The sequence below is a fragment of the Henckelia pumila genome, chromosome 1 (genome assembly GCF_033568475.1).
Source record: "Henckelia pumila isolate YLH828 chromosome 1, ASM3356847v2, whole genome shotgun sequence".
NCBI classification, from domain to species: Eukaryota; Viridiplantae; Streptophyta; class Magnoliopsida; order Lamiales; family Gesneriaceae; genus Henckelia; species Henckelia pumila.
Genome location: NC_133120.1, coordinates 83,940,022 through 83,967,214, shown reverse-complemented (window position 1 = coordinate 83,967,214; position 27,193 = coordinate 83,940,022). Strand labels below are relative to the sequence as shown.

Genomic DNA, 27,193 nt, shown 5'->3' with positions numbered 1-27,193 from the left:
GAAAACAGAAACCCTCTGATTGATTGCACTAGAAATCAATCAGATGTTTATCGAAGAGAATAAACAGATTTGATCTGTTAATTCGGAATGTAATTTTTCACAAAAATCACAGACCGAATTTTCTCTAAAGGGACAGAGGAATTTTCGTTCCCATTTAAAATATATGTATGAATTCGAAAATTGCAAGAATGAATTGTGTCAATTTTCGAACACTACACATGTATTTATAGATAATTTCTAGACTAGATTAAGTTATAATTGTATTAGGACTCTAACTCCTTAGGACCCACAATCCATAACTTAAGTCCAACAAGGCAAGCACGTTGTTATAGAAATTAATATAAAATTCATCATGACTCCGATTGATAAATCGATTTTACCAATGTGCACAGAAACCATTTCTGCACCTTTTAAAGTCAAGATAATTTTTTTGAATCCGAATTCAGTGATTTCCAAAAATGTCCATCTCTATGTCATTTTAGGAAATTCCACTCCCTTTTAGTTAAGAAGTCCAACTTCTCTTTCATTAAATTTAACTCTTTAAATTTAACTATCTCAACGGGGTTTAGTAATCCATTACTTGTGTGACCCTCAATGGTTCAGGGATACAGCTAGCCGTGGGCTCACAACTCCTTGTGACTTGGAACAACAATTTCCGACTTGCCCAACGAATCATGGTAAGAGCATCTAGAAACATCGCCCCATGATTCCCTAGGTATCACTGATAGTGCCTGCAAGAACCAGTAGATTTTGGTTAGCGTACAGTACGGTCCCTTCATCCACATATCCCGATCGAATCAACAACCATTGGTGCATCGAGAGTCGTTCGAGATTCGATAACTATGCATTACATCTTGAAGATCAAATAATGACATCGCATGTGTTACTAGGAAAACCGAGTAACCTAAAACACATCATGTACTCTGGCCAGAGATTCGTCACACTAATATCTCCTCAGATCGCATAGGATATCCACACTCGCAAGTATGTGGTGAATCCTTGACAACAAAGCATCGACTCCTATATGTGTCGTAACTGTACCCAATCCCGACACCTGATGACCCCAATAGAGTCGGTAAACGAGTCAAAGTACAGTACTAGCATATAGAGTCTCAATGATGTTTCAAGTAGTAAGGACTAATGGTGTACAACCAAAACCGCGGACTTTATCCACTCGATAAGTGATAACCACTTGGAAAGTCCGAATAGGGTAGTTCGATCATTCATCATATGAATATCCATTTGCATGCTTTGAACATCTCCATGTCCATTACCAATGAAACATGGTACTTGGCATCACAAATGCTAGTCTCAATCTCGAGCGATCCTTATCCTTATTAGCGGACGGCTCAATTGACTAGGAACTGTTTAGAATATACAATGACTATAAGATGTGTTTCATAATAGTGATCTCTCTTTATTCACTATCTCATCTTACTTACACTATAGTATATTCAAGGTCTTTATCAAAACAACAATAGTATATCACAATATAACTATATGAAGAAAGACAAAGAAAATGCCATTAATGAATGTAAATTATATTAAACAAAGATTGTTTATACATAGAGTCACAAAAGCCCTTAGCCATAAGTTGGCTAACCGGGCACCCACTCTTTCAAGGGATACCACCGGTGCTTGCCAAACATCATAATGAATCAGCTCCAATATGCCTTTGCTTTTGGTAGTAGATGTGCCAAACTTTAATCTGTGTTGTTTACTGGTAACACAATGCTCACAAAAGGGTAGAGTCACTTTTGTAATCCCCAACAACAGCTTCCGTTCTGAGAGAATCTTCATTCCTCGTTCTGACATATGCCCGAGCTTTCTATGCCACAACACTGTTGATTCTTCTCTCGAACCAATTGATGCAATAGCTAGTTCCGCCTCTTTGTGTGTTTCCCCCAACAATACATACAGATTTGCAGCAACATTTTCCGCCTTCATAACCACAAGCTCGCCTTTCACAATTTTCATGATCCCTTTCTCGATACGGGTTTTGCACCCAATATCATCCAATTGCCCCAAAGACAAAAGATTCTTTGTCAAGCCCTTCACATGTCGTACCTCCTGTATGATGTAAATAGTATCATCAAACATTTTGATTTTAATTGTACCGACCCCAACGATTTCCAAGGCATGATCATTTTCCATGAATACAGATCCTCCTGAGATTGGTTCATACTGATCGAACCATTCTCTCCTTGACATCATGTGCCATGTCGCTGCTGAATCCATAATCCATGCATCACAAAATTTGTGTCTGCCTTCTGCAACCGTTGCTGCTTCGCTGAATAATATTTCACCAACGCCTGAAGTACTGGCCACATTTTCTTAAGATTCCTTTTCGATGCTCTTCGTACACTCTCTTTTGAAGTGCCCTTTACCGCCACATTTAAAGCAGTAAATATTCTTCTTCTTACTTCTTGAATTCGATCTACCATATCTGTGGCTCCCAATGGAGTCACGCTCCGTCAATCTTCCTCTCGTCATCGGTAAATCCTCTGCTTGCTTCGGCGTTGCCAACCTATATTCCTTGTTCTTTCGACGACTCTCTTCTCCAAGAGCCGCAGTTAAGACGTCGTCAAAATTTAAATTATCCGAAAGAACATTGTTGGTAACATTGATGATGAGCTGATCGTATGAATCTAGTAGACTTTGAAGTAGAAGCTTCGCACGTTTTTTTCCTCTATTTTATGCCCCATAGACGTGAGCCGGGAAAATAGAGTATTCAGTGTATTGATATGGTCGGTCATCGATGAGGGTTCCGCCATCCGAAGAGTATAAAGCTTTCTCTTTAGGAAAATTTTGTTGTGTAGTGACTTGACCTCGTACAGTTTTGCCAAAGTATCCCAAATAACTTTTGCGCTTTTTATTTTAGAGATACTTGACAAAACTTCATCCGCTATAGCCAAGTGTAAATTGGCAACAACATTGTGATTCATCTCAATCCACTTTTGATCATCCGTGATATCCGTCGGTCTATCTCCAATAGCTGCCAAGCAACGCTCCTTTGTTAGAATTGCTTGCACGATCATATTTGCACCCCAAATGATTTGATCTGGTCCATTCAATGGCCCTTGGGATAGCTACCCCAAAAGTAGCATCGACATTATCGTGAAAGAGGCATGTGCCATCAAATAATAAATTATAATAAAAAAAATTAGGTCATATATTTCATGTGTTTTTAAAAAAAAAAAAAATTTAATCAAAATATATAAATATTGTAGATTTTGTCAATACTAACATATTGGAACCGTCTATGTATCAGAATCAATAATCCATTTTTTTTTTTCAATGTGAAATATTCACGTGAACATTTCTCATTAAAAAAACCGAAAATTAGAACTATTCTTTATCTGAAGGATAGCATCGACCATGGTACTGTCTATCATTAATCTATCAATAATCCGGTTTCTCATTAGTCATTACAAGTGAGTAGGGAAATGAACACTGAATATATAGAAGAAATGGTTACTTTTTCTCCTACGCCAATCACGCCTTCAATTTCGCATTTGCAGTTTCAAATTGATGGAAAAACTATCAAATCTCCTCTCGTTACACCAAGAAACACAACACAAGGATTTCTACAGGTTTACCCACATGCCCAAATTTATGTTTGAGAGGAGAATTTGAATGGTAAATTTTAGAGGAAAAAAAAGTCAAGTAATTCACTGGATTCTTGCAACAAATACAAGCTTCTCACATTACGCAACACATTGACCAAATGTTGAATTTTATGGGCAGAGGTTACACTTACACACATATTATTGTCTCTGGTATCCATATTTTCATTAGACAACTTTGTTTACTTTTTTTCCTTTTTCATCTACACAAACTTTGTTTGTTTCTCACTTAAAGCAATTGCTTTTTCTTTTGCAAACAAGTGAAAAAAGAAAAGAAAGGGAAATGTCAAAGTTCTTTACATTCCTAAAACTATATATATTTGAACGAGGCTTGGTGTCTAAAATATAAAAATTATAAATTTCTTGAAAATGTTAAATTTACCCCCAATTTATTTTAAATCAGCCCCGCTTCTTGACTTGTCTTCACTGAAACCAGAGACGAAACAAGGGAGAGTCGGTGGTTGCACCCGTCTCTTCTCAAAACGTGATTTATTTCGATTGAAATTTCTAACTCTGTCTACGACGAAACCGAAAAACAATTGAGAGCATAATCTTGAATCGGTGAGATGAGGATGTATTTGTGGTGAAAACTGAAAAGTGAAAAAATTCTGGAAATGATCTTGAAGGGCGTGCATCCACTTTTACATGAACTTCACCAATCAATCCCAGTGTAAGTGTAAAAGAAGACCACATACCCAATTATTAATAAATTTATTTCATCTTCTTTTTTCCTTTATTCCACTTTTTCTACTCCATTCCAATCCCATTAAAAGGAGTGGAGAACAGCAATCATTTGTGCAACCAACTCCCTCCTCATGCTTCTTGTCTCCTCCATCATTTCCCTTACTAAAATTTCATTGTATATATTGAAAATGTAAAATTTTGACGTACATTCAATTTTTCTTTTCTTTTCTTTTCTTTTTATTCAATTCATATCTATAAATTCACTTTTTCCCTCGACTATTGAAACTCCGAATACCCTCCAAAAATATTAAGCTAATAACATTGTACCCCATGCAATCGGGCTCAATGCAGCATTCACATATGGACCTCTACTCCCTCTTCTTCCTCCTCCTCCTTGGCAACGCCGGTGCCACCAGCGACACCGAGGCCCTCTCCCTCTTCCGGTCCCAAACCGACCTCCACGGAACACTCCTCCCCAACTGGACCACCACCACCACAGCATGCACGGCCAATTGGGCAGGCGTGAAGTGCACCAACAACCGTGTGACCACCCTCTCCCTCCCCTACCTCAACCTCCGCGGCCCCATCGACGCGCTCTCGTCGTTGGATCAGCTACGCTTCATTGATTTGAGTGGCAACCGCCTTAACGGCACCCTCACGCCCATCTCCCAATGCATTAATCTCAAGCTCATCTACCTCTCTGGAAACGACTTCTCCGGCGAAATCCCGACAGAATTTTCGTCCCTCCACCGGCTCCTTCGCCTTGATCTCTCCAACAACAATCTCCAAGGTCCAATCCCGTCCAACCTCTCAAAACTATCCCGCTTGCTCACTCTTCACCTCCAAAACAATGAGATTACAGGGACAATCCCAGACTTGCTTGATTCACTTCCACAGCTTAAAGAATTGAATCTGTCAAACAATGAACTGTATGGAATGGTTCCAAAGACTTTATTATCAAAATTCGGTGACGCAAGTTTTTCTGGCAATGAAGGGCTCTGTGGGAACAACCCTTTTCCCCAGTGTTCGTACACCGGTGGACGACCGGCAGCGCCACAAACGGTACTGTCAAATCCCAGTTCACTTCCCTCGTCTTCAAGCACAACGGTTGAAGAATCATCAAGCAAGCATCACAAAAGACTTAGCAATGGAGCAATAGTAGCAATAGTGGTGGCAAACTCAGTCCTTTTACTGGTGATAGCGTCTTTTGCGGTAGCATACTGCTGTGGGAGGTACTCAAGAGACTCGAATTCAATAACGGGAAGTGAGGGCGGGAAGAGAAGAAATGGTCACTCCGGAGAAAAGAGAGTGTATGCTAATACCGGAGGAGGAGACAGTGATGGCACAAATGCCACCGATAAGAGTAGACTAGTGTTTTTTGACAGGAAAAAGCAATTTGAACTCGAGGATTTGCTCCGGGCATCGGCTGAAATGCTTGGTAAAGGGAGTCTGGGGACTGTCTACAAAGCCGTGCTTGATGATGGATGCATTGTGGCTGTCAAAAGGCTCAAGGATGCAAATCCTTGTGCTAGGAAGGAGTTTGAGCAGTACATGGACGTGATTGGAAAGATTAGACATCCTAATATAGTGAGATTCAGAGCTTATTATTATGCAAGGGAAGAGAAGTTGCTTGTTTATGATTATCTGCCTAATGGGAGCTTACATTCACTTCTACATGGTATAAAATTTGAGAATTTCAATAATCTGATACATTCTTTTTTCGTGCTGATTTCTTGATGATGACAGGAAACCGAGGACCTGGGAGAATCCCGCTGGATTGGACTACAAGAATCAGCTTAATTCTCGGGGCAGCTCGAGGACTCGCAAGAATTCATGAAGAGTATGCAGCTTCTAGAATTCCTCATGGCAATGTGAAATCTTCAAACGTGTTACTAGATAAAAATGGAGTTTCATGCATTTCGGATTTTGGGTTGTCGTTACTATTGAATCCTGTGCATGCGATAGCTAGATTGGGAGGGTACAGAGCACCAGAGCAAGCAGAAATCAAGAGACTTTCACAGAAGTCCGATGTTTACAGCTTCGGAGTGCTGTTACTAGAAGTACTCACAGGGAAGGTACCATCACAGCATTCTTCCCCTAATCGGGCTAGAGTTAAGGAGGAGGAAACATCAGTTGATTTACCGAAATGGGTTCAGTCTGTTGTGCGGGACGAGTGGACAGCAGAAGTATTCGATCCAGAATTGTTGAGGTACAAAAATATCGAGGAAGAATTGGTGTCGATGCTTCACGTGGCCATGGCTTGTGTGGTGCCACAACCTGAAAAAAGGCCTACAATGGCTGAAGCTGTTAAAATGATAGAGGAGATAAGGGTGGAGCAATCTCCTTTAGGGGAAGAGTACGACGAATCGCGTACTTCACTTTCCCCCTCGCTTCCGACCACGGAAGATGCTCTGTCTTGAATTTGCATGTCTTGGTTTCTACCGGTTGTTTCTTAAACGTGCAATGTTTTGTTGCAAATTTGTCTTTTTTTGTAAGTTTTTTGCTTTGAGGATATGGGTTCTTGATTCCATGCAGCTTTATAGGATGTGATTTCCATGTTAGCGTCAATATTTATCAGTTTATTCTGAATGTGATTAATATCTAATGGTGTCCTCCTGCCAACTAGTCACCAAGACATATAATCTCCCATTTATTTAAGACAAGCAGAAAAAATTTGTAACAGATTCAAAATTCTTGCCCAAGATTTTGATTCTGGGTGATGAACCTGAATTTCTAAGAAAAGTCACATAAAATAAACTCAAAACATTTGTAAATGAACTACACCATCGTATCCCGAGAATACTCTCCTCGGAAAGAAGAAGGTAAAAACAAACAGTGATGTTTTAACAACTGTGTCCAACTAAATAATGATCATTAATCATTTCCTTTTCATAATTACCCGACACTGTAATTACTTTATGGATTCGTAGAATAAAGTAGGCCTATCCATATGCTGATGTCTGCCCGTCAAAGGTTTGAAATTTATGACAGGCATTTGCGTGATTTCAGGCCTTGACAATTTTTGTTTAAGAAAATAAAATTGGAAAAAAAAATACAAAAAGAGGTGAGGGTTAGGATTTAGGCCAAGACATCCTCTAATGGCTGTACAAATCCAAAACAAACAAAAATACAACATATATGATATATCTACGAGCAAAAATACAAACATTGAGCAACTCCAGTCTGTCTATAGGCTTATCCGCTTATGTGTGCTTATTTTAAAAACAATGGACACAAGTCAAGCTCAAGAAGGGTCGGTGAAATTCAAGCTCCAAACAAAAATTACTAATGATTTCAGCACAATTCGACTCATTCTCACCTCTAATATTTACTATTGTGACCAACATTCAAAAAATGGCGGATAATTTTTAGCCATATTCTCCTAATAGTGTTGTGTATTTGGATGCTTAACAATGACAACCCCCTGTTTTTTATACTTGCGGAAACAACATCGCATGTAATATGAACAAATGACAATACTCTACTACAAACAAAAGAATTTGCACCTCCAATCCCGTGTATAGGACACAAAGCATTTCATTAATTTGATTTTTAAAAACAATTTACACGTACACATACATGAGGTATGTCCAAGCTGGTATCAGAAATACAAACGTTAACCAGATATCTTTCCTAGAGATACCAAGTGCTAAAATGTCAAGAACACAATTACAATCCAGATTGCTCAATTTAAGGAAAAACGAAAGATAGAACAAGAAGGCATACTCTCAAGAAACACTCGAAATCATGAAGAGGTTCCCTCAAATGTGTGTGGATTATAAAATTTACCCATTAACAGTTGCCTAAGGTATCCAATGTGACTTTTTGGAACTTCTCCCAAATTCTACATATTACACAAACAATTTCGTTTATATAGGGTCACTTTCGACCCAAACTTTGTTTTAGGAATGTTAGTTGGAGAAAACATTTCACAGAACAAGAAGTTCAATCACCATATGCGATCAGCGGCTGAAAATGAACATTAGCTCATGGGTCCAGTTTGACTGATTAGAGTACCGACCTGTTCTCCACATAATGCCCTCGATATATTTCCAGGCTCGTGAAGATTGAAAATAACAACTGCAAAAAATAATTCATTTCAATCAAGAATGAATAATAGCCATCTTTAGTAAATGAAATGAAACTAAAATTAATAAGCGGGAAATGGAAAAGAATAAACGAAGTTGAAGACCTGGAATTATATTCTCCTCACAGAATGTCATGGCCATCATGTCCATAGGAGATGCACCTCTAGAAGCCAAGTCTCTGAAAGAAATGTGCTCGGCTGTAATATTTTCGTTTCTAGAGTCACAAATGTAGACACCATCCACGTTTGTACCTTTCAAGACTGCATCAGCATGAACTAGACGAAATGGAGGCAGAATAATCTCTATTAATACAGGCGGAAAACAATATAATATATCATAACCATGAAGCAAGGTCATGCATACATACTCTCTGAAGCCCGGAGTGCTGCAGCTGTATCGGTGGAAAAGAGCGGATTTCCAGTGCCAGCTCCAATGCCGCCAAAAATTACAACCCTTCCTTTTTCAAGATGCCGGATGGCTCGTTGCCTGCTATATGGCTCAGCAACCTCAGGCATAGAAAATGCACTCTGCACACGTGTCTGCACCCCCAACTTCTCCAATGCTGACTGAAGCAGTATGGAATTCATCACGGTCGCCATCATTCTTTTTGCAGTAAAAACATGAATGAGAAAAAATAAACCATTGACAGCTTCGCGGAAGTTTGAAACAAGGAAAAACTAAAAATTGAAGACCCCTGATTTTTGCAATGTGCGATAACTACTGCACTATTAGATTGTCAGTCAGTACAATTATCATCATCTAACAGGACTGGTAATTCATATATACTAAAAACAAATGTCTGCTTCATGCCAAGAAACCTACCCTATCTGATATGCAGTACACCTATCCAACCCAGTCGATGTTACCCATGTGTCACCACAAAAGAAGTTGCGGCCACCAACAACAACGGCCACCTACATGAAAAATGAAAACACACATGTTAAAATAGCTGAAACACCAAAAAATTCATAATGACTTACATAAAGAATAAATGAAGAAGTTGCCACCACCGACAGCTATTCCATTCTGTTAATGTATACCTCGACACCGACGCGGCAAGCGATCGAGACTTCCCTAGCAATCAGCATGGCCACCTATGCATATTATTAAAAAAAACTAATTAAAATGAGGAGAAGGTCCTCAGTATGGCAACAAAATGGTGATGATTTGACATAAAGGTTTATCATCTAGAAAGGAATAGGTAATACGAGAGAATGGAGATGTTTACTGTGTCATAGAGTGATTAAATTCAACAGGTAACATTTTATAATTCCTAGCTTATTGATTCCACCTGTCTTTTTGTTCATGATATATGTCTTCTTCTCCTGATGCCCAATAAAACCATGAAAATATATACACATCACTAAAAGGTCTTTTACATGCACATCCACCTTCCATGTTATTTACGAAATTGATTTAGAGTGAAACTTGTATAGAACAGCATTCTACATAAAAACAATCTAGTACAATATAATTCAGCATAAAATCACATATGAAACTTCATCTCTCTCTGGGAGGGAGACGGAATTAATTTTTGAAAAACTACATATGAAATTTCAGAAAATTTTCTCTCTGTGGGTCTACCCCAGACCAAACTGCCCGTGGGAGTAAATCACAATCACAAATAAGTAAAAGACCCGAAACTACAACCATTCTTTCCCGGCTAATATATTTCTTTCATTTGGCTGTAAAAGGAATCAGATCAGTTCAGTTTCAAAAAGTTTGCATCGAAATGCTGGTGCAACTTGATTTTCTCAATCATGTTACAATATCAGTAAATAAACCGTTCAGTTTCAAAAAGTTTCCTACACATCAAATGGTAACAAATGGCCTCAACATAGGAGATAAATAGGACCACTTGACACGAGGACAAAACTCATGATGCCACAATTGATTGGAGACCATATAAATTAACTTGAATTGCCCAACAAGTCAGAAACCAGGTTGGTAATAACCTTTGGATCCATATTATTAGGAGCAGTACCAGCCAGAGCAGCACCACTAACTTTGAACACAACTCTTCGCCACCTAAGAGTAGATGATTTTGGCTTCGTGCTCATAACCTGACCACCGGGACTGGTAGATGAAGTTCCGAGTCTGCCCATAGACAAGTTCACTTGTCATCATTCCAGAAATATAAATACGTCTGTATCATGTAGCAACTGAATAGAAAGTCAGACAGCATGATGTTCATGGCAGCTGGTATCACAAATGCAAACTAGCAACATAGATCACACAAGAAGAAAGAGTGATAAAAAAAACGTGAAAACAAAGTCAAACATCACCTGCAGATCCATAAATTATGAAAAGATGTTACTTGCAAAGCAAGCATTTGTTCCCGTGAGAATCAATGCAGCTTTCACATAACTGAAGTCCGCTCAGGAAAAAAAAAATCCGCTTTGGCAAGTTATTCAGTGGAACCAATAAAAGCTTAGTCACGGCTTACAATTACTCTTTCCCATTCTCATATCAATTCAAACAATTGGAACCTTCACGTAACAAAAACATGACACCAAGAATTCATTTTTTATTGCAAATAACCAAGAAATCATTTTTTTCAGAGCCTGATACCTTTTGGACTGTCTGATGGAGTAAGAGGATCCACCAGGGGACTTCTCTTCTTCGGCAGCTGCTTTGGCTGCAAGGGAGTTGCCCACGATCTGCTCCATCTGCTTCAACCAAGGCCAGTGACTCACCGATGCGCCACCATTGCTCAATCGATGCCTCTCCAATTTGTACCGCTTCTTCAAATTGTCAACCTTGTTCTTACACTGTTCCACAGTCTTCGTCTGCTTCTCGCACCTCTCGCTCACAACCGCGGCCACCTCCTCCCAATCCCTACCTCTCAAGTTCCCTCTATTCAACTGCACAAACTTCTCCGAGTACGCCTCCAGCAAACACGCGATCGCGCTGTCACTCCATTCCTCCCGGTCCTTCCTGTAGTCCCCGGCGGCGGAAGCCGACGAATGAGATCTCGTCCTTTTAGACGTAACACCGTGTATATCTTCCCGATCAATGACGCGTTTCCCGGAGATAGAGTTTGGATCAGGCTCTGAATCGAAAGGATCGGAATCATTGTCGTAAGGGCTGATGTTAAAAGGCGGCGTTTGAGCGGTAACGGTGGCGGGGGGCTGGACGGAGTTAGGTGTTTGGTGGTCGTCGAGGATGGAAAAATCGTCGTCACAAGAGGCCATGGACGGCGTCAAGACGGAAACGGAGAGCAACAGACGGACGTGAAAAACAAGACGGTTCGAGATTGCCGCCGTTAAATGGAGTTAGGGTTTTGATGTTGGGGGAGGGAGTGGCGTTACATTCGTGACGCGTCCGTTAGGTGGGCACGTGTTTGAGGGTCACGTGCGTGGGGGACCCTTTTGCTATTTTATGTTGCCTCTAGTATAAATGCCAAGACCCTTTCAGTATGTTTTATTGTGTATTTAAACCCCCCTTGTGGTTTCAAATTTTCAACCAGATTAGTTTTAAATGTTGTTTGTATATAAATTTCTCCATCATTTGCCAATAGAAACATTGGCAATTTTCCCTCAAGAGATACTTATAATCTTTAATTTAATTAAAATAACTACATAAATGCAAATTACATCCTTAATCCATATATTGAGCTCTAACAAACAAATATAGAAATGGACATTTCTTTCCACTTTCCTTCGAGGTTTTAGAAACATTGAACTATTGCAAGAACAATTGAAAAACACCACCCTGTTTTGTCAGATATCTAATTTCTCTAGCACACCTTGTAGCTAAAGCTGGTTCATCGACTGATCGAAGAGGGGTCGCTCTTCTTGTTAGAAGAATGCTGCGGATTCTGTCGCTGATGATCGAGGAAATTATGCTCCTTCTTCCGGATTAAGAGAATCATTCTCTCATTCTCCAACTTCATCCTTTCATTCAATAGCTTTTCCCTCTCCATTTCCCTCTCCTTCTTGGTACTGAATTTCAACCATTTCAAACGTTGCTTTTCGAGCTCCAACGTCTGGTACTGGATACCGACACTTTGCTCCTCCAATTGCATCAGTTTTGTTCTCATCCACTGCCTCTTCTCAAAGGGACTCCTCACACCATCTTGCAATATGTTAATCAACTCGGATTCTAGTTGTCGAATCAGAGGCGAAGAATGACAAGTCCATTCCCTATCCCTCTTTCTTGATGATCGTTCATCCATTTCATTCATGTCATCATCATGTGCCTGGTCATGACATCCTGATCCTCCACCCATCACCTCTTCGGATTCATCGTCATCTTCATCCTCCTCATCGTCATCATCGTCGTAATCATCTTCAACACATATCCCTTTTACTGATTTAGATCCCTCATTGTTCTCCCCTCGATTTATGTTAGGCATGGCCGGTATGCTTTCGGTCGAGTGGAAGCACCTCTGCTGCTGGTACTGTACTAGACCTTGAGGTGGCTCTGCGGCCACCTCTATAGGCGAATACTGAACACCACCACTTACAGTGGCGGCGGCACCTCCGTGGCCACAACTATTATGATAAGCACACATCTCCCTGAAAAACAAGTGCTTAGAATTCAGCAATTTCTTGACTTCGTCCTTCATTTTCGAAGATAAATGGTCCATTGAATCGAGCAAACTCTGATTCTCCACAACTTGGCAAGCCGTTCCCTTCCCAAGAATCTCATTAACCCTCTTATACCTCTTATTCAAATCATTGAACTTGTCTTCACATTGCTGTGGGGACACATAAAATCCCCTCTCCATTAAAGCCCGCGACACTGATTTCCATTTCCCCTTCTTCTGCAGAATCACACCACTTTTCTTCTTATTAACAGGATCATTACCCTCGGAGCCAACCTCATCACCAATATAAAACACAACCACAATCAACAACCTCACCATATCATCAGTCCACTTCATTCTCTGCCAAGGTGACGTTTTCTTCTTCCCATCGTCAGCACTGTTCTCTGCCGCCAGAACAGGCTCGTCATCATCACTCAATGTTAAAGTTTGATTCTTGGATTTGACCGAAAACGAGTAGCCCTGTTTCAAAGATTTGTGAGTCTGTGGGTGGTAATCGCCTTCATTATGCCCATATGACATCATAGGGAGCTGCTGTTGTTGCGGCAAATGGGGAGGGTTTTGTGGTGGTGGTATGTGGTGGTGGAGTGACATTTCCAGGCCTAAGATATCAGGATTTCTATTCGGGTGCATTCCACCAGACATAACAACATGTGATTCCATACAACAAATCCCGGATTGCCACAGGTGGGAAATCGATAGAAAATGCTAAAAATTCCAACTTTATGCGGAGCTAACAAGAAATAACGACGACGAAAGAAGAAACATTCAAGTCAGTCGCCCACTTCTTGAAACGATCATTTCTCATATTAAAAAAAAAAAAAAAAAAAAAAAAAGGCATTCCCTATACAAGCAATGCACCGATTCGCAGTTACGATACCAACCACGGCTGGAGAATCTTTCTTGATTGATCAGAAACCCCACACGTCGAAGCAAAAAAAACCAAGAAACAAAAAGTTTTAAGTAGCAATCAAAAATCAAGATTTCACGCACTGCCCAGATAGCGGAAAGTGATTAATATGGTACAAAAAAGGAAACAAAATGCGGGTGTTAAAACAGAGAATGGGGAGATGGCAGCTGGTTTAATCGCGAGAAGTTTTGTAGGTTTTTCTGCTCAGTAGACAGCAATTCAACTCAACTTAATATACCGCTCCATGCCCATGGTTTTCGTATTCGCTTTCAACGGCTGCAGTGTACTCCGTAGGAGAAGAGAGAGAAAGTAGACACAGAATCCACAGAATTGTGCGATACAATCTATTTCTGCTTTCAATGTTCATCCTGCCACTCGATCAATCTGGGCCCTTGATTTTGAGATTTGTGGTAGGTAGCCAAAAATGCACCGTTACGCAACTAGCCTAGGATGATTCATATGGAAATTATTCTTTTTAAAAAAATGGAAATATAATTAAAATGGTCTTATAAGTTTTTTTATTTTGTGACATCAACATTTAAATGCTATGTTTTCAAAATTGGATTGTACCGACGGGTTCAAACGGTTCGATTCGAAACCGGTCACTGATTTGATCCGAAACACTTCCAAAAATCGTTTTAATTAGGGATGGCAACGGGGCGGGTCTGGGGCGGGTTTGGCTAAACCCGGGACCCACCCCGCCTTGCGAACCCGGCGGGTATAATCCGGGTTATATCCGTTGGACCCGCCATAAATTAAATAATTTTAAATTTATTAAAATAAAAAAAATAAAAAAGTTTAAAAATTAACAAATATCATTAAATTTAATTTCAAAAATAGATTTATAATATTTAAGACAAAAAATAAATTATTCACAAGTTTAAATTTATTAACTTGTAATTAATTAATATTTATTAGCTAAAAAACATTATAATGATTTATTTTTATACTAAACATATCATAATAAAATAAATTCATTTCAATCCAATAATATTACACATTCAAATTATGGATAAAATATTAATTATTTAGTATAATAATATAATTATATATTACATATATATTTTATATTTATATATATACATGAATATTTTAAATTTATATATATAATACTTTGGCGGGGCGGGTTTGGCCAAACCCGAGACCCGCCCCGGACCCGCTTGTGAACCCGCTTTGGCGGGTCTAGACCCGCCCCGTCGGGGCGGGTTTGATGCGGGAGCGGGTTTAGACCCGCCCCATTGTCATCCCTAGTTTTAATGGTTGAACAGGCAGAACTGGTCAAGAACCGAAAAATTGGTTTTTCAATTTTTTTTTGAAAAATTATTTTTTTATTTTAAAACCTTAATTTAATATTTTATTATATATATACATGATTATTTGAAATTTTTTCTTCGTTAAAAATATTATTTATTAATATTAGAGTTTATAATTTTTTTGAATATATTTATATGGTTAATTAGTTTTCAAACTAAGATAAATATATATATATATATTTCTATTTATATAAATTATTTAGGTTTTTATAATTTAAAATATATTATTAATTATATTATATAAACGATTTTTCAATTCGACTGTGCGATTAAAACATTCCAACCAGTTGGATCTTTTTTTTAAGTTAGATCGGTTTAATTATCGGTCCGGTTATAAATTAAAAAATATTGTCAAAATAAAAAAAGACTAAACACCAAAATATAACTAAACTTACATGACCAAAACCCAAAATTGAATACTTGCAGGACCAAATCACAAAACAAGCAAACTTACAGGACTATTTTGGATTGTAAATTCATTTTATCTTTTGAGGACGTAAAATTCCACGACAGCTACATTGAACAAGTTATGCAACAGGTTAGTTCAAAAAAATGTTGGTAAAAAAATCGAACATTTAAAATAAAATCAAACATTTAACAATTAACAATTGAAAATTTACCAAGTACTTAGCTACTCTACCAAAACATCTTTCAAAATTGTTAATTTACCAAGTACTTAGCTACTCTACCAAAACATCTTTCGAAATTGTTAATTTATCAAGTATTTAGCTACTCTATCAAAAAACATCTTTTGAAAGATATCGATACATTTGTGATTCATTGATTTTTAGTGTTGATTCGGCGAATCTCGTAATGAACTTATCCCCCACTGAATAAGAGTCGTTTGAAATTTTTATGTATATTTTCTATTAACGTAATATCGTTATTTTAAATTGGATTTTAAATTTTAAAAAGTATAAATAAGTTTGATTTTTTTTTCCAACTACTTAACAAACCAGTGTTTATAATATTTTGATTCGCTTATTGTTTTAAATTCAATTGTTTTAATATTTTTGGCATCTTTGGTTTTTATATAAACTTAATTAAAATTTTTTAAAATAAAAAAATTCGATTCAATGAGTTTACGTTCACGTGGTCAAAATGTAAGTTTTCACGGTGAAATGGTACCTATGCTTATACTTCTCTGTTGATTAATTTTGGGCTTGATGACGACATTCGTAGCCCACGTTAGAAATTTTAGCCCAATAGAACAATTATTTATTCCTTTGGTTCGAGCCTTAATTGATACTTTTACGTGAAATAATCGAATTTTTTAAAATGCACTTCAATTTTTATTTATTTTTTATGCAAAGCTATTATATTGAATTGGTTTTGGGTTTTGGTGCTGGACTTATCTTATTTCACGAGTAACTATTTTTCCTTTACTTTACGGAGTTTGTTGTGAGTAAATTTTTTTTTAAAGTTGGATTAATTCGATTACCGATGAAATAATGTAGTGTTTGGGAGAGCTTTTAGGAAGTATTTCTCAACTTTTGGTTAACAAAATTTCATAAATTTTCAAATTTTTGTTAACGAAAAGCTGAGAAGTGATTCTAAGAAGCTCTCCCAAACACTACCTACATGTCGATTTGTTCGGATTCAATGAGAAATTAAGTTGGTTAAATTTTCCTGGAAAAATAAAATCTTATTTGATTTGATCAGTTGTTGAATGAACCAAATGCAAACCATGCATTAAAAAAAAAATAAAAAACTCACCAGAAAAGTTTTACCAGTTGATTTTCTATCTTATAAAAAAAAATATAAGTTGTTCAATCCGTCTCATGAACACGGTCTCGTGAGAGCCTTATTAAACACAAAAATGCACCTTACTTTCCTTGTTTACAAAAAATTAATTCCAAACTATATATATAATCGGTATCCAAGATTTTTTTCACACGTCAAAACAAGAAACAAGTACAAAAAATTTCATCCCAATTCTTCGAGGAGCTTAATGTTAAGTCTCCTCAGCCAAATGGAATGAAGGGTCATATGAAACACATCATACCTTTGAGGAACCAAATTGATCTCAAAATGTCGCCTCGCTTGCACACCCCTTTTGTGCATCCTCAAGTACTTTCTCATAGGAATTGCTTGTAGAATTTTCTTCATGTCCGGGATTTCATCCGTCGAGATCTCCACCGAAAACGACTTCCAGTTCAGGACGTCGGCGAACGGGGGCACGTAGTGATCTTTCATTAGCACGGGGACGCACCCCATGTACAATGCCTCCACCATCCTCGGACTCGCGACCTCGTACCCACTGGGACAAATGCAGTACTTGCTTTGTCTCATCATCGAGTGATACGACATGTTCTTTGGTAGGTACTTGTGTACTTGAACGTCTGGATCTTTGTTCTCCCAATGGTCCAGAAGAATAGGCCTGATGGGGCCGTGCAGACCTCCTGCGAAGAACACGAGTATCCGGCGTTCCCATGGCTCTGGCCCGCCAAGCAAGCCTGTCGTGACGCCGCCTGGTAGGTTGATTTCCGGTATGGATACATCTTTCGATGGCTGGAACCCTTCGGATGTGTTCGCATTGCACAAAGCTCGAATCGAGTTCTTGAATAGCTCTGGAACTGACTTCGATAGTTCAGGCCCCTGCAAAATGTCTTATTTTATTAGTCCAGATATTGGATTCTGTTCTTTTCACATAAACCAGTTGAAAGAATTAGGTAGTGTTTGAGACCGCTTCTTAAAAGCACTTCTCAGAAAATTGAAATCTTGTAAAATTTTGTTAACAAAAAGACCAAGAATAAATGTGTAATCACATTACATACCCAATCATGGCAAGCAAGCATGAAGTGATCGGATCCACTGCTTCGGTTCCAATAAGGATATTTTACAGCAAGAAGATCCACGTAGTCCTTCACCGTCTGTTTCATCGGAAGCCATTGATCCGGAACATTCTTCTCGAAAATGAAGTGTACTATGAACGCCACACTGAATGGAAGGAAGAAAACGTGTGCATTCTCAGGATTCCTTGTCCGAAATCCGGTACGTTCCATCTTGGACATGAAATTTCCCTCTATAGCATAGATACTCCCACAAGGACCGTTGTGAAAAACGGGCTGCTCCCCTTCTTCGTATACGAACACTTTGAGCTTCTTTTCCATCTCCAAGTAACTCCTATATAATTAAAGCACCAATTACAAGAACATTTCCACATGTATGGATCAATTCCAAGCTTTGTCTATCGAGTAGCTATAAATTAAGTATGTTGTGCTAGCTAGCACGAAAACACGAGACAAACATCCGACTAGTACTACAACGTACTCATGATGGTGCCGGAAAAGGAAATATAGGTACGTACGTACCGGTGGAAGGAGAGAGCATTCCGGTATATCGGACCGTCCGGGATGTAGTAGTCGGTATTGTCTGTATGATTGTTGTTGTTTCGTGCATTTCTAATCGCGGCTCGAGCTTGCTGCAGCGAGGCCTCCACTCTTAGTAAATTGATGATGTTTCCATTTATTATTGCACTTGATGGAGGAGCAAGAATCTCATTGTTAACCACCTGTTTCACAAATTTATCAACGATGATATACAATTTATATAGGAAATTAAATCGTTATTTAAACAAATTCAGTGTTAACATCTATATCTAGGTAGTGTACTAGTGTTTGCAACACGAGTGCAAAATTCAAAATAAAATTTTTTATTATGGATGTGACAACCGACAACGTTGGAGTACTGGAGAATATAATATTTCTTACCGAAATATAGTATCTTAATTTTGTGAATGGTATAAAATCCACACTAATTTTTTTTTTAGGAATTCCGCGCCCCAATAAAAAAAGCCAAATAAGCCATAAAAACGAGAAGAGACTTGTGTAAATTAATACATAAGAAAAGTCACCTATTCATATTTTTAAATTAGAATTGAGTAATGAAAACTGAAAATAGCAAAGCAATTATTTCCCACATGGTCAAAAGAACACAATGAATCGTGTTACGACAATTACCGGCGGTGCAATCTCCGGCGACGCACCGGAGATACTTAGATTATGTCGATCCCTCGGAGGCACCTCCGCCTCTCCCGCTTCCCTTCCTCCAAAACCCTTGAATAACATACCACTCCTCGAGCCATAGTAATCCCGAACGAACTCCCAACTCGAGGATTTCGCACCAAATAACGCCACCAGCCCAGAAACAAACACTAACGAGACAAAGATCGCCAAAAGCCTCGTCGAATACGACGATGTTTTCCAGCACAAACACATCCTGCTCTTACAGCACGAATCTGTTCTTCCTCATAAGATTCTGATTAACTCAAATCATATTAGCCATATCCTTTTCTTGATTTCCAAAATCTTTATTTTTCAAGCACTTACCTTAATTATTTCAATCTCTTTTTACTTCAATATTATCTTTGTATATATGTGATTCTCTCCAACTTTCTCTCTTTGTGAAGAGCTATATTTGTTTATGTATACACACACATAGAGTGAATATATATATATGCATGTATGATGTATGTATAGGTCAGTGAGTGAAATTAAGAAGGTGAGTAGGCATGGAGTGGAAGAGGAAGCTACGATTGGCGAGAGCTGGTTCCGCCAACCAGCCAAGTGTCTCCTATCCATGCCCGTATATAAGCTAGACTTGATTTTTTTTTTTTTTATTTTTATTTTTTTTTTGCATGCAACAATAGATTAGTCCTTTTCTAATCTCAATTCAACCCGGTCCCAAATCATTATAATGATTGAATTATAGTCTAATTCAATTTTTTTCCTCTATATATTTTTATTATCAAATTCAATGTTAATAATACTATAATTTATGCATTTTTATGATACCCGTTTAGGATTACATGTTCAACAACTTAAATGTCTTGTAAGATTTGAAATTAAAGTGTTATTAAACAGAAATTAGATATGTTAAAAATTTGTATTTATTGCTATATTCTTTTGTTGGGATGTTTTGCAAATTAATATTATAGAGAATACAATTAATATTCATTTTTTTTATTTAATGACTATGACGAACTTGTAAATACTATAGGACATATGATTGTGAAATTATATTATGGATTTAAATATATCAATATATTATAAACTTATCTGTTATAAGATCTATTTTCGTGATTTCTTATCTAATTCACTCAGCAAATATCTCGTGTAAAGTTGTTGCCTACCACGTAGCCATGGCGCTCTACTTGATCCTTCGTGGACGGCCGCGCGTGGGGTTTCCGTTTGAATGTTCGAAAGAAAATTCCTTAAACAATAAATATAAATTTGAATTTATGAATTTTTGAAATATTTTTATTCAAGCTTAACCTGAATTTTTGTAGTGATTTTTCGATGACTCGATGCGATGTACAAGATAAAAATTAATATTTTTTATTGTTCGAATATCCGTATCATAAAATTGATTTGGAATATCGGCTCATAAAATGTATGTTGTTAAATAATGTGTGTGTTGTGTAGCTAATTTATGATGGCATTAAGTTGACAACTTCCGTTTGACGAAGTTTGGCCGCTTGCTTAACCAGTATTAATATTGGGTGGCATTAGTCTATTCCGGTACATTAAATCCTGATTAATTTTTTTCTCACACGTCTCAATATTTTTTTTGGAAATAAAATAATAAACGATATATTCTTCTACAAAATTTAAAATTAATTTATTTCCCCTTGTCGCTGAATTATGAGAAGAAGGTAAAAGGACATGCGTATATGAATTAAGATATCACTTCAGCCGGTGGTCACGTAAAAAAAATGTTTGCCAAAGAGATAAAATGAAAAATAAAGTTATCATTAATAACAAATTAAAGAGATTTCATGGGATTTCAACTATGGACAACATAAAAATCCTTTTTCAATATTAATTTATATACATAAATAATAATTTTATATTATTTTTAAAAACTTAATAAAATATGATATTCCTAAATTATTTTTAAAATACACGTAGTGATATACAATATTTTGATAAATTTATATAAAAATAAAATAGAAATATTTTATGCTTAAAATTTTCTATAAATATTAAAAAATATCAGTTATTTTTAATATAAAAGTTTAATTTATTAAATTTTGATCAGAATTCCGTAATAAACTTTTTTTCTAATGATTAATTATTTTTAATATAAAATTTTAATTTATTACGGATTTTTTTGTTATTTTTAAAAATAATTATTTCTATATTTTGAAAAGAAAATACATGAATGTTTACAAAAAGGATTCAAGAAATTTAAAAATAAATGATGTATAATATTTTTATATTAAACAATATTATCTTTATCAATCAAATTTTTTATGCCAAACACCAAAAAGGAATTCTAAATCCATGAATTCCAAATCCAAATTCAATTATAGTTCAAAATCCCAATTTTTACTGATACAAACAAAGAGAATCTTAATAATTAAGTCGATGCTAAGCATAATTCAAAGATAATAAATTCTTCCTATATATGAGCTATTTGGTGACCATACTGCAGAGACATGAGACGTGGTGAGATCGGTTAAAAGGATGGAGAGTAGAGACATAATGCATGCCTTGTTCCACTCTTTTTAAGGGTTATTTCTTTTTTCTTCTTTTCGCCATTTTATGGTTTCACTCCATAAAATTTTAAACCAACGTGTGATGTTTTTTTTAATTTGTAATTTCCAGTATGCATTATTTCGTTTTCTCTTGTACTTGTACATAATTCGGCTATAATCTTCCTTTATTAGTAGCGACGCGGCCGTTTTAGGAATTTCGAATAGGGAACATATATATCATGATGCCATTTATAATTCGAAAAATATATATACCATTTTAAATAATTATAATTCCGAGAATCAAAAAATAATAATAATTATAATAAAATTTCTACAAAATTATTTGTAGAAAAGTTGTTCTTCACTTTTCGTTTAAAAAAAATCAGTCTTAACCCCTAATTTTTCTTATGCTTAATTTAATCCAAATTCAGAAGAAGTTGTTATGGTGTTTGTGATTCTTCAAAATGATTCTGGTTTTTGGTAAATAAACAGAAATTTTTCTGGATAGTATTTTTTTAATTCAAAATTAATCATTATTTTCATTCATTTATACCATCAATCCCTATCTAAAAACGAGATAGTTTGAAAAATGTCCTCTAAAAATAAAACGTTTTAACTTGAATTTTTTTTAATTTTTGACTTTATTTTATAATATTATCTACTTTTTACGTTTTTTCGCTCTTCAGTGATAATTACTTTAAAAACGTAATCTTTAGCAAACACTCACGATTTTGCATGATAATTATTTTAAAAATATAATCTTTAGCAAACACTCACAATTTTTCATGGCTTAAACTTAATGGGAGTTGATTTCGACATTTTATTTGGATATGTTCATTTTTATTCTCATTCACATTGGATAGCTAATGGGCCCACCTTCAAAGCCTTTTTTTTTTTTTTTTTTGAGAGTGACCTTCAAAGCCTCTTATTATTGGGTCATGACAATCACAAGATGATTTTTACAGATGAAAATGGATATATTGAACAAGACAAGTTTGACGGGTAAAATTTATTTTTATCAATCACGTTTGAAACCAATTTCAAAATCATCCCTCACATTTCAGATTACTTCGTTATCATCCTTCATCTCTATTTTTTATTAAAAATAAGACCAATTATTTATCTTTTAAAATTTTTTGACTTAAATGTCCTTTTGTCTTATTTAAATAATGTTGATTCAAAAAAATATACAATAATATTGATAAAAATAATTAATTATATAAAATAAATTAATGTTTTCTAATAATATAAAAAATTTAATTTAAATAATACAAAAAAATTAATTTAAATAATTGAATAATGTTGATTCAAAATAAATATAATATTATTGATAAAAATAACTAATTATATAAAATAAATTAATGTTTTCCAATAATATAACAAATTTTTAATTTAAATAAAACACAAATATTATATATTTATTAAAGACAAAATATAAAATATAAAATTTAGTGGTTAAAATTTGAACATATACCTAAAAAAATATAGAATAATTATAACAAAATTAATTTTATTTTGTAATATTTATAAAAACATATTATTTGTAATATTATTACAATTATTATTAATTAATTGTATATAAATATTTATTTTTTTCCAATACTGTTATATTTTTATTTGAAAATATATAATTATGCTATATATATATATATATATATATATATATATATATATATATAGAGTTCTTTTATGGTGCCCAACACTATATGCCCACTTCATGTCTACCATGTACAAGTCAACTCATCTATTGTACCGGTCAACTCATCTATTGTACTTGGTGGGCATGAAGTGGGCATATAGTGTTGGGCACCATAAAAGAACTCTATATATATATATATATATATATATATATATATATATATATATATATATATATATATATGTTTCAAATTTTGGCAAATAATTTTAATCTTTGCTTCCAACAATTAATCTCTCAATAATTGTATCATTGCGATTAATGTGAATCAAAATTGTGACATTATTTATGATATAAGTTATAGACCTAACGTTTGTCTTTTTCTCAAAATTTATATATAGTTGGTGGTAATAGTGAAACTCAAATAATTTAAACCACACAATAGCTCATGTGTCACGAATGACTCACGATCGATCGCTCTCCTAGCAAGAGCAATTATTGCGTTCAACATATTATTATAAATTATTAATTTATTTTATATAATTAGTTATTTTTATTAAAACTATTATATTTTTATTTGAATTATACTGAATAATAAATTTTTTTATAGTATTCAAATAATTTTTTAAAAAAAAAACAAAAGGGCATTTAAGTCAAAAAACTTAAAAAAAACAAATAATTAGTCGTATTTTTAACCAAAAGATATATGAGGGATGAGATTGAAGTTCTTTGAAAGGTCGAGGATGATTTTGAAACTGAATTCAAACATGAGGGATGATTATGAATTTACCCCCAACTTTGACTTCAAATTTATGTGAAAAAATATCACTACGATATTCACAAAATTGGCTTCTGCAAAATAACATGAAAATGTTGTGGACTTATATTTGAGATCGTTCTTCACCAGTAATCTTTGCAGGAACATTCACCCATATAAAAACGGTGAAAACCAGAGGCATCTCTTACATGTATCTCCCTTCTAGTAACAACTGAAACATACTTAAAGAAAGTATGGCAGTCTCCACAGAGATTGATGTTCTTCACGACTCGAACGGGTTCCCTGGTCCTGAGAGCCAAAATCCCGTAAACAACAGCTAGTTTCGCACTGTGGTATAACAAAAAACTCATCTTTTGATGCTCCTCTACTTCGTGAAGAACAAAGCTCGTATCAGGTATATAACCAGCTTTCAAACATTCCGAGTATAATACTTCGAGCCCACTGTAAATGTCTTTTGACTGGGAATGAGATCTGTCCCTAGCGAAGAACAAGTGAATCTTGTTCTGATGTATTATCCAGCTTCGACCAGGGAATTTTCGAAATCCTCGATCTCTCATCTCTTCCCTGACGAACTCAGCACACTGCCATCTCCCTGACGCAGAGTAAAGATTTGATTTTAGTATGTAAGTTGAGGGATCTTGGGGCTCTATGTTGAGTATTTTCTTGGCAGCTCGTTTCCCAATTGAGGTGTTTGTGTGCATTCTACAGCTATCGAGCAATGCTCGCCAAACAGAAGTCTTAGGCTCGAACGGCATGTTATTGATTATTTCCTCTGCTTCTTTAAGAAGACCCCAGTAACCTAAAACACTAACCAAACAAGCATAATGGTCTGAATCAGGTTCAATGTGATAGGTGGATTTCATAGAAAGGAAAATATCGCGGCAACTCTCAACCAAACTTGAGTTGGTGTGTCGATAAGCTGAAATAATTAAACTAAAGGTGACAGCATCGGGTGATATCCTGGATTGCTTCATTTTTTCCCACGTGTTCAAGGCTTTCTCTCCCTGCCGATTAAGAATATGACAAGACAGCAAACTGTTCCATGAAACTATGTCATGTTCAGACATACCGTAAAAGACATCAATGGCTAGTTCCATATAACCACATTTAGAGTACATGCTAAGTAAGGCGTTCCCCACACCTATATCAATCAAGAAACCGTATTTTATAGCCTTACAATGAAATTGTTCGCCGAGTTTTAGAAACGCCAACTCTCCACATATGCCAAGAATTGAAGCTAAGGCAACTTCATCCAATTCAACATGTCCTTCATTATGCCACCGGCAGATCAAAGAAATTGCTTTATCTGGCTCTGCATTCCGAGAATATGCACATATCATTGACGTCAGCATATATGAACTGTTCTGATCCTGCATAAACTGGTGGAATATCTTTTCAGCATCAGCCATTCTACCACACCTAGTGCACATATCGAGTAATGCTGTTTCGATACAGTGATTTGACCCAAAACCAAACTTTAGAACAAAGCCATGAATCTGTTCACTGGTTCTTGTATCCATCATCAACCCACAGGCATTTAAAACGCTCGTCAAGGTAAAGTCAGTGAACTCCAAGCCCTCCTTCACCATTCTACAGAACAATGCTAAAGCCTTGAAACCCATGCCGTTTTTACATAATCCAGCTAAAAGAGAACTGTAGGAAACACAATTTTTTTCTGGCATCCCACGAAAAACCTCCGCAGCTAAGTCAACAAGCCCAAATCCCATATAAGCATTGACCATTTCAGTGTAAGTGAAAACATCTTTCACCTGCATCCTCTCAAACAAAATCTCCACGTCTTTCGCACATCCACAGTTGGAATAGAACTCAAGAAGTGCATTATTAACACTCAAATTGATTTCGTACCCAATCTTATATGCGTATGCATGAATTTCTCTGCCTTCCCTAGTCGCAAAACTTCTAGCACTCGCGATCAAGAGACTAGAAAAAGTAAAATAATCACCTTTACAACCACTAAGCCTCAACATATTACGAAACAATTCAAATGCTTTGTCGTACAAACCTTCCTTGACCAAACAAGAAATGACAGTATTCCAAGAAGCGATGTCCTTATGATTCATTTCATGAAACAATTTGATCATAAATTCTAAGCCCCCACATTTACCATACAGCGCCAATAGTGAATTCACTACATAACTGGAATCCATATAACCCAATTTAATCAAAAAGGAGTGAACTTGGGAACCGAACTCTAAATCCAATAAACGCACACAAGCAGTCAGCAATGCAACGAAGGTGTATTCATTAGGTTCAATACCTGAGCTTCTCATCTCAAAGAAGAGCCCCACAGCTTCACTCAAACGACTACACCTCGTCAACCCTGAAATCATAGCAGTGTGGGACACAACGTCTGGGCTTGAAAGAGAATTAAAAACTTTTTGGGCATAATCTACGTGACCCAATTCGAGATAAGATGTAATGAGAGGATTAAACACGCGGGTGTTTTCTTCAATCTTGAGAATTGAAGCGTGGACCGCTTTACTGAGCTGAACATCAGAGTACTGGACGGATAATCGAAGAAAATGTGAACGGTCATATTCTGAGAGCGGTTGATGGATTTCATGAGGATTTTGGATAAAAATGGGCTCAAACGATGGTTTCTTGGAGACTGAAGATGAAGGGTCCGAGAGGAGCCCGGATTTACTATAGGCGAGGGAAAGAGGAACTTTTGAGTGTGAAAAGAAACAAATAGCTTGCGAATTTGGTTGACGAGTACAGTGTCCGCACGGACGGTTGTGAGAGGAGAGGGAGGCGGCGGCGGGGGGATGGCTGCGGTGGTGGATAAGGGCTGCCATGAAAGAGTGGCGCCAGGCCACTCATATTACAGCTCTGGCTGGAGAGCGATTTGAAGAGGATTCTTTGTAATTGATCTATGCATCAGGGCCAAATTGACAAGAACTTCCAAAAAATTTCATGTTTTCTTCTTTGATGTTATAATTTTAATTTTGATTACAAAGGTATCACAAATTTTTTTGTGACGTGAAAACAACAATTTTATCCTTTCGTGTACATTGTATAAACGTTTGCACTAATAGAATAGTTTTTAAATCATCAAAATCAACGACACAAACTACCCTACTAAGTCACATTATATTACACTAGTAATC

The 27,193-nt window shown here is 36.2% G+C and overlaps 5 protein-coding genes across 5 annotated transcripts; 1 reads left to right on the top strand and 4 right to left on the bottom strand.

The window, feature by feature from the left end:
- The first annotated feature begins 4,464 nt into the window (after positions 1-4,464).
- On the top strand, positions 4,465-6,884 carry LOC140874803 (leucine-rich repeat receptor-like protein kinase PXC1). The gene is made up of 2 exons (XM_073278218.1): positions 4,465-5,988; positions 6,057-6,884. Exons 1-2 carry the CDS (start codon positions 4,641-4,643, stop codon positions 6,728-6,730), a joined length of 2,022 nt encoding a protein of 673 aa, XP_073134319.1. The 5' UTR covers positions 4,465-4,640; the 3' UTR covers positions 6,731-6,884.
- Positions 6,885-7,845: 961 nt separating this feature from the next.
- LOC140874611 (uncharacterized) lies at positions 7,846-11,813 on the bottom strand. Its single transcript, XM_073277931.1, has 7 exons — positions 10,970-11,813; positions 10,354-10,495; positions 9,439-9,492; positions 9,221-9,312; positions 8,766-9,001; positions 8,503-8,673; positions 7,846-8,390 (listed from the first exon to the last, which is right to left on the bottom strand). The coding sequence occupies exons 1-7, from the start codon at positions 11,590-11,592 to the stop codon at positions 8,293-8,295; spliced, it is 1,416 nt and encodes a 471-aa protein (XP_073134032.1). The 5' UTR covers positions 11,593-11,813; the 3' UTR covers positions 7,846-8,292.
- Positions 11,814-12,002: 189 nt separating this feature from the next.
- LOC140875772 (uncharacterized) lies at positions 12,003-14,130 on the bottom strand. The gene has a single exon (XM_073279558.1). The coding sequence runs from the start codon at positions 13,608-13,610 to the stop codon at positions 12,165-12,167; it is 1,446 nt and encodes a 481-aa protein (XP_073135659.1). The 5' UTR covers positions 13,611-14,130; the 3' UTR covers positions 12,003-12,164.
- A 2,871-nt stretch (positions 14,131-17,001) lies between these two features.
- LOC140876399 (probable glycosyltransferase At5g03795) lies at positions 17,002-19,716 on the bottom strand. The gene is made up of 4 exons (XM_073280350.1): positions 19,133-19,716; positions 18,485-18,684; positions 17,948-18,296; positions 17,002-17,768 (listed from the first exon to the last, which is right to left on the bottom strand). The coding sequence occupies exons 1-4, from the start codon at positions 19,388-19,390 to the stop codon at positions 17,097-17,099; spliced, it is 1,479 nt and encodes a 492-aa protein (XP_073136451.1). The 5' UTR covers positions 19,391-19,716; the 3' UTR covers positions 17,002-17,096.
- A 4,315-nt stretch (positions 19,717-24,031) lies between these two features.
- Positions 24,032-26,971, bottom strand: LOC140876390 (pentatricopeptide repeat-containing protein At5g03800). The gene has a single exon (XM_073280342.1). It carries the CDS (start codon positions 26,879-26,881, stop codon positions 24,188-24,190), a length of 2,694 nt encoding a protein of 897 aa, XP_073136443.1. The 5' UTR covers positions 26,882-26,971; the 3' UTR covers positions 24,032-24,187.
- Positions 26,972-27,193: the final 222 nt, after the last annotated feature.

Excerpts from the sequence above, each read along its gene's own strand:
- LOC140874803 (XM_073278218.1), top strand. The coding sequence starts at position 4,641 with ATGCAATCGGGCTCAATGCAGCATTCACATATGGACCTCTACTCCCTC. Across the intron at positions 5,989-6,056 it reads CTTACATTCACTTCTACATG|GAAACCGAGGACCTGGGAGA; the intron begins GTATAAAATTTG and ends TGATGATGACAG.
- LOC140876390 (XM_073280342.1), bottom strand. The coding sequence starts at position 26,881 with ATGGCAGCCCTTATCCACCACCGCAGCCATCCCCCCGCCGCCGCCTCC.
- LOC140875772 (XM_073279558.1), bottom strand. The coding sequence starts at position 13,610 with ATGGAATCACATGTTGTTATGTCTGGTGGAATGCACCCGAATAGAAAT.
- LOC140874611 (XM_073277931.1), bottom strand. The coding sequence starts at position 11,592 with ATGGCCTCTTGTGACGACGATTTTTCCATCCTCGACGACCACCAAACA. Across the intron at positions 9,493-10,353 it reads CTAATAATATGGATCCAAAG|GTGGCCATGCTGATTGCTAG; the intron begins GTTATTACCAAC and ends TAATATGCATAG. Across the intron at positions 8,674-8,765 it reads AGCACTCCGGGCTTCAGAGA|TTCATGCTGATGCAGTCTTG; the intron begins GTATGTATGCAT and ends CATTTCGTCTAG.
- LOC140876399 (XM_073280350.1), bottom strand. The coding sequence starts at position 19,390 with ATGTGTTTGTGCTGGAAAACATCGTCGTATTCGACGAGGCTTTTGGCG. Across the intron at positions 18,685-19,132 it reads CGCCGGAGATTGCACCGCCG|GTGGTTAACAATGAGATTCT; the intron begins GTAATTGTCGTA and ends TTTGTGAAACAG. Across the intron at positions 17,769-17,947 it reads TGCTTGCTTGCCATGATTGG|GGGCCTGAACTATCGAAGTC; the intron begins GTATGTAATGTG and ends GACATTTTGCAG.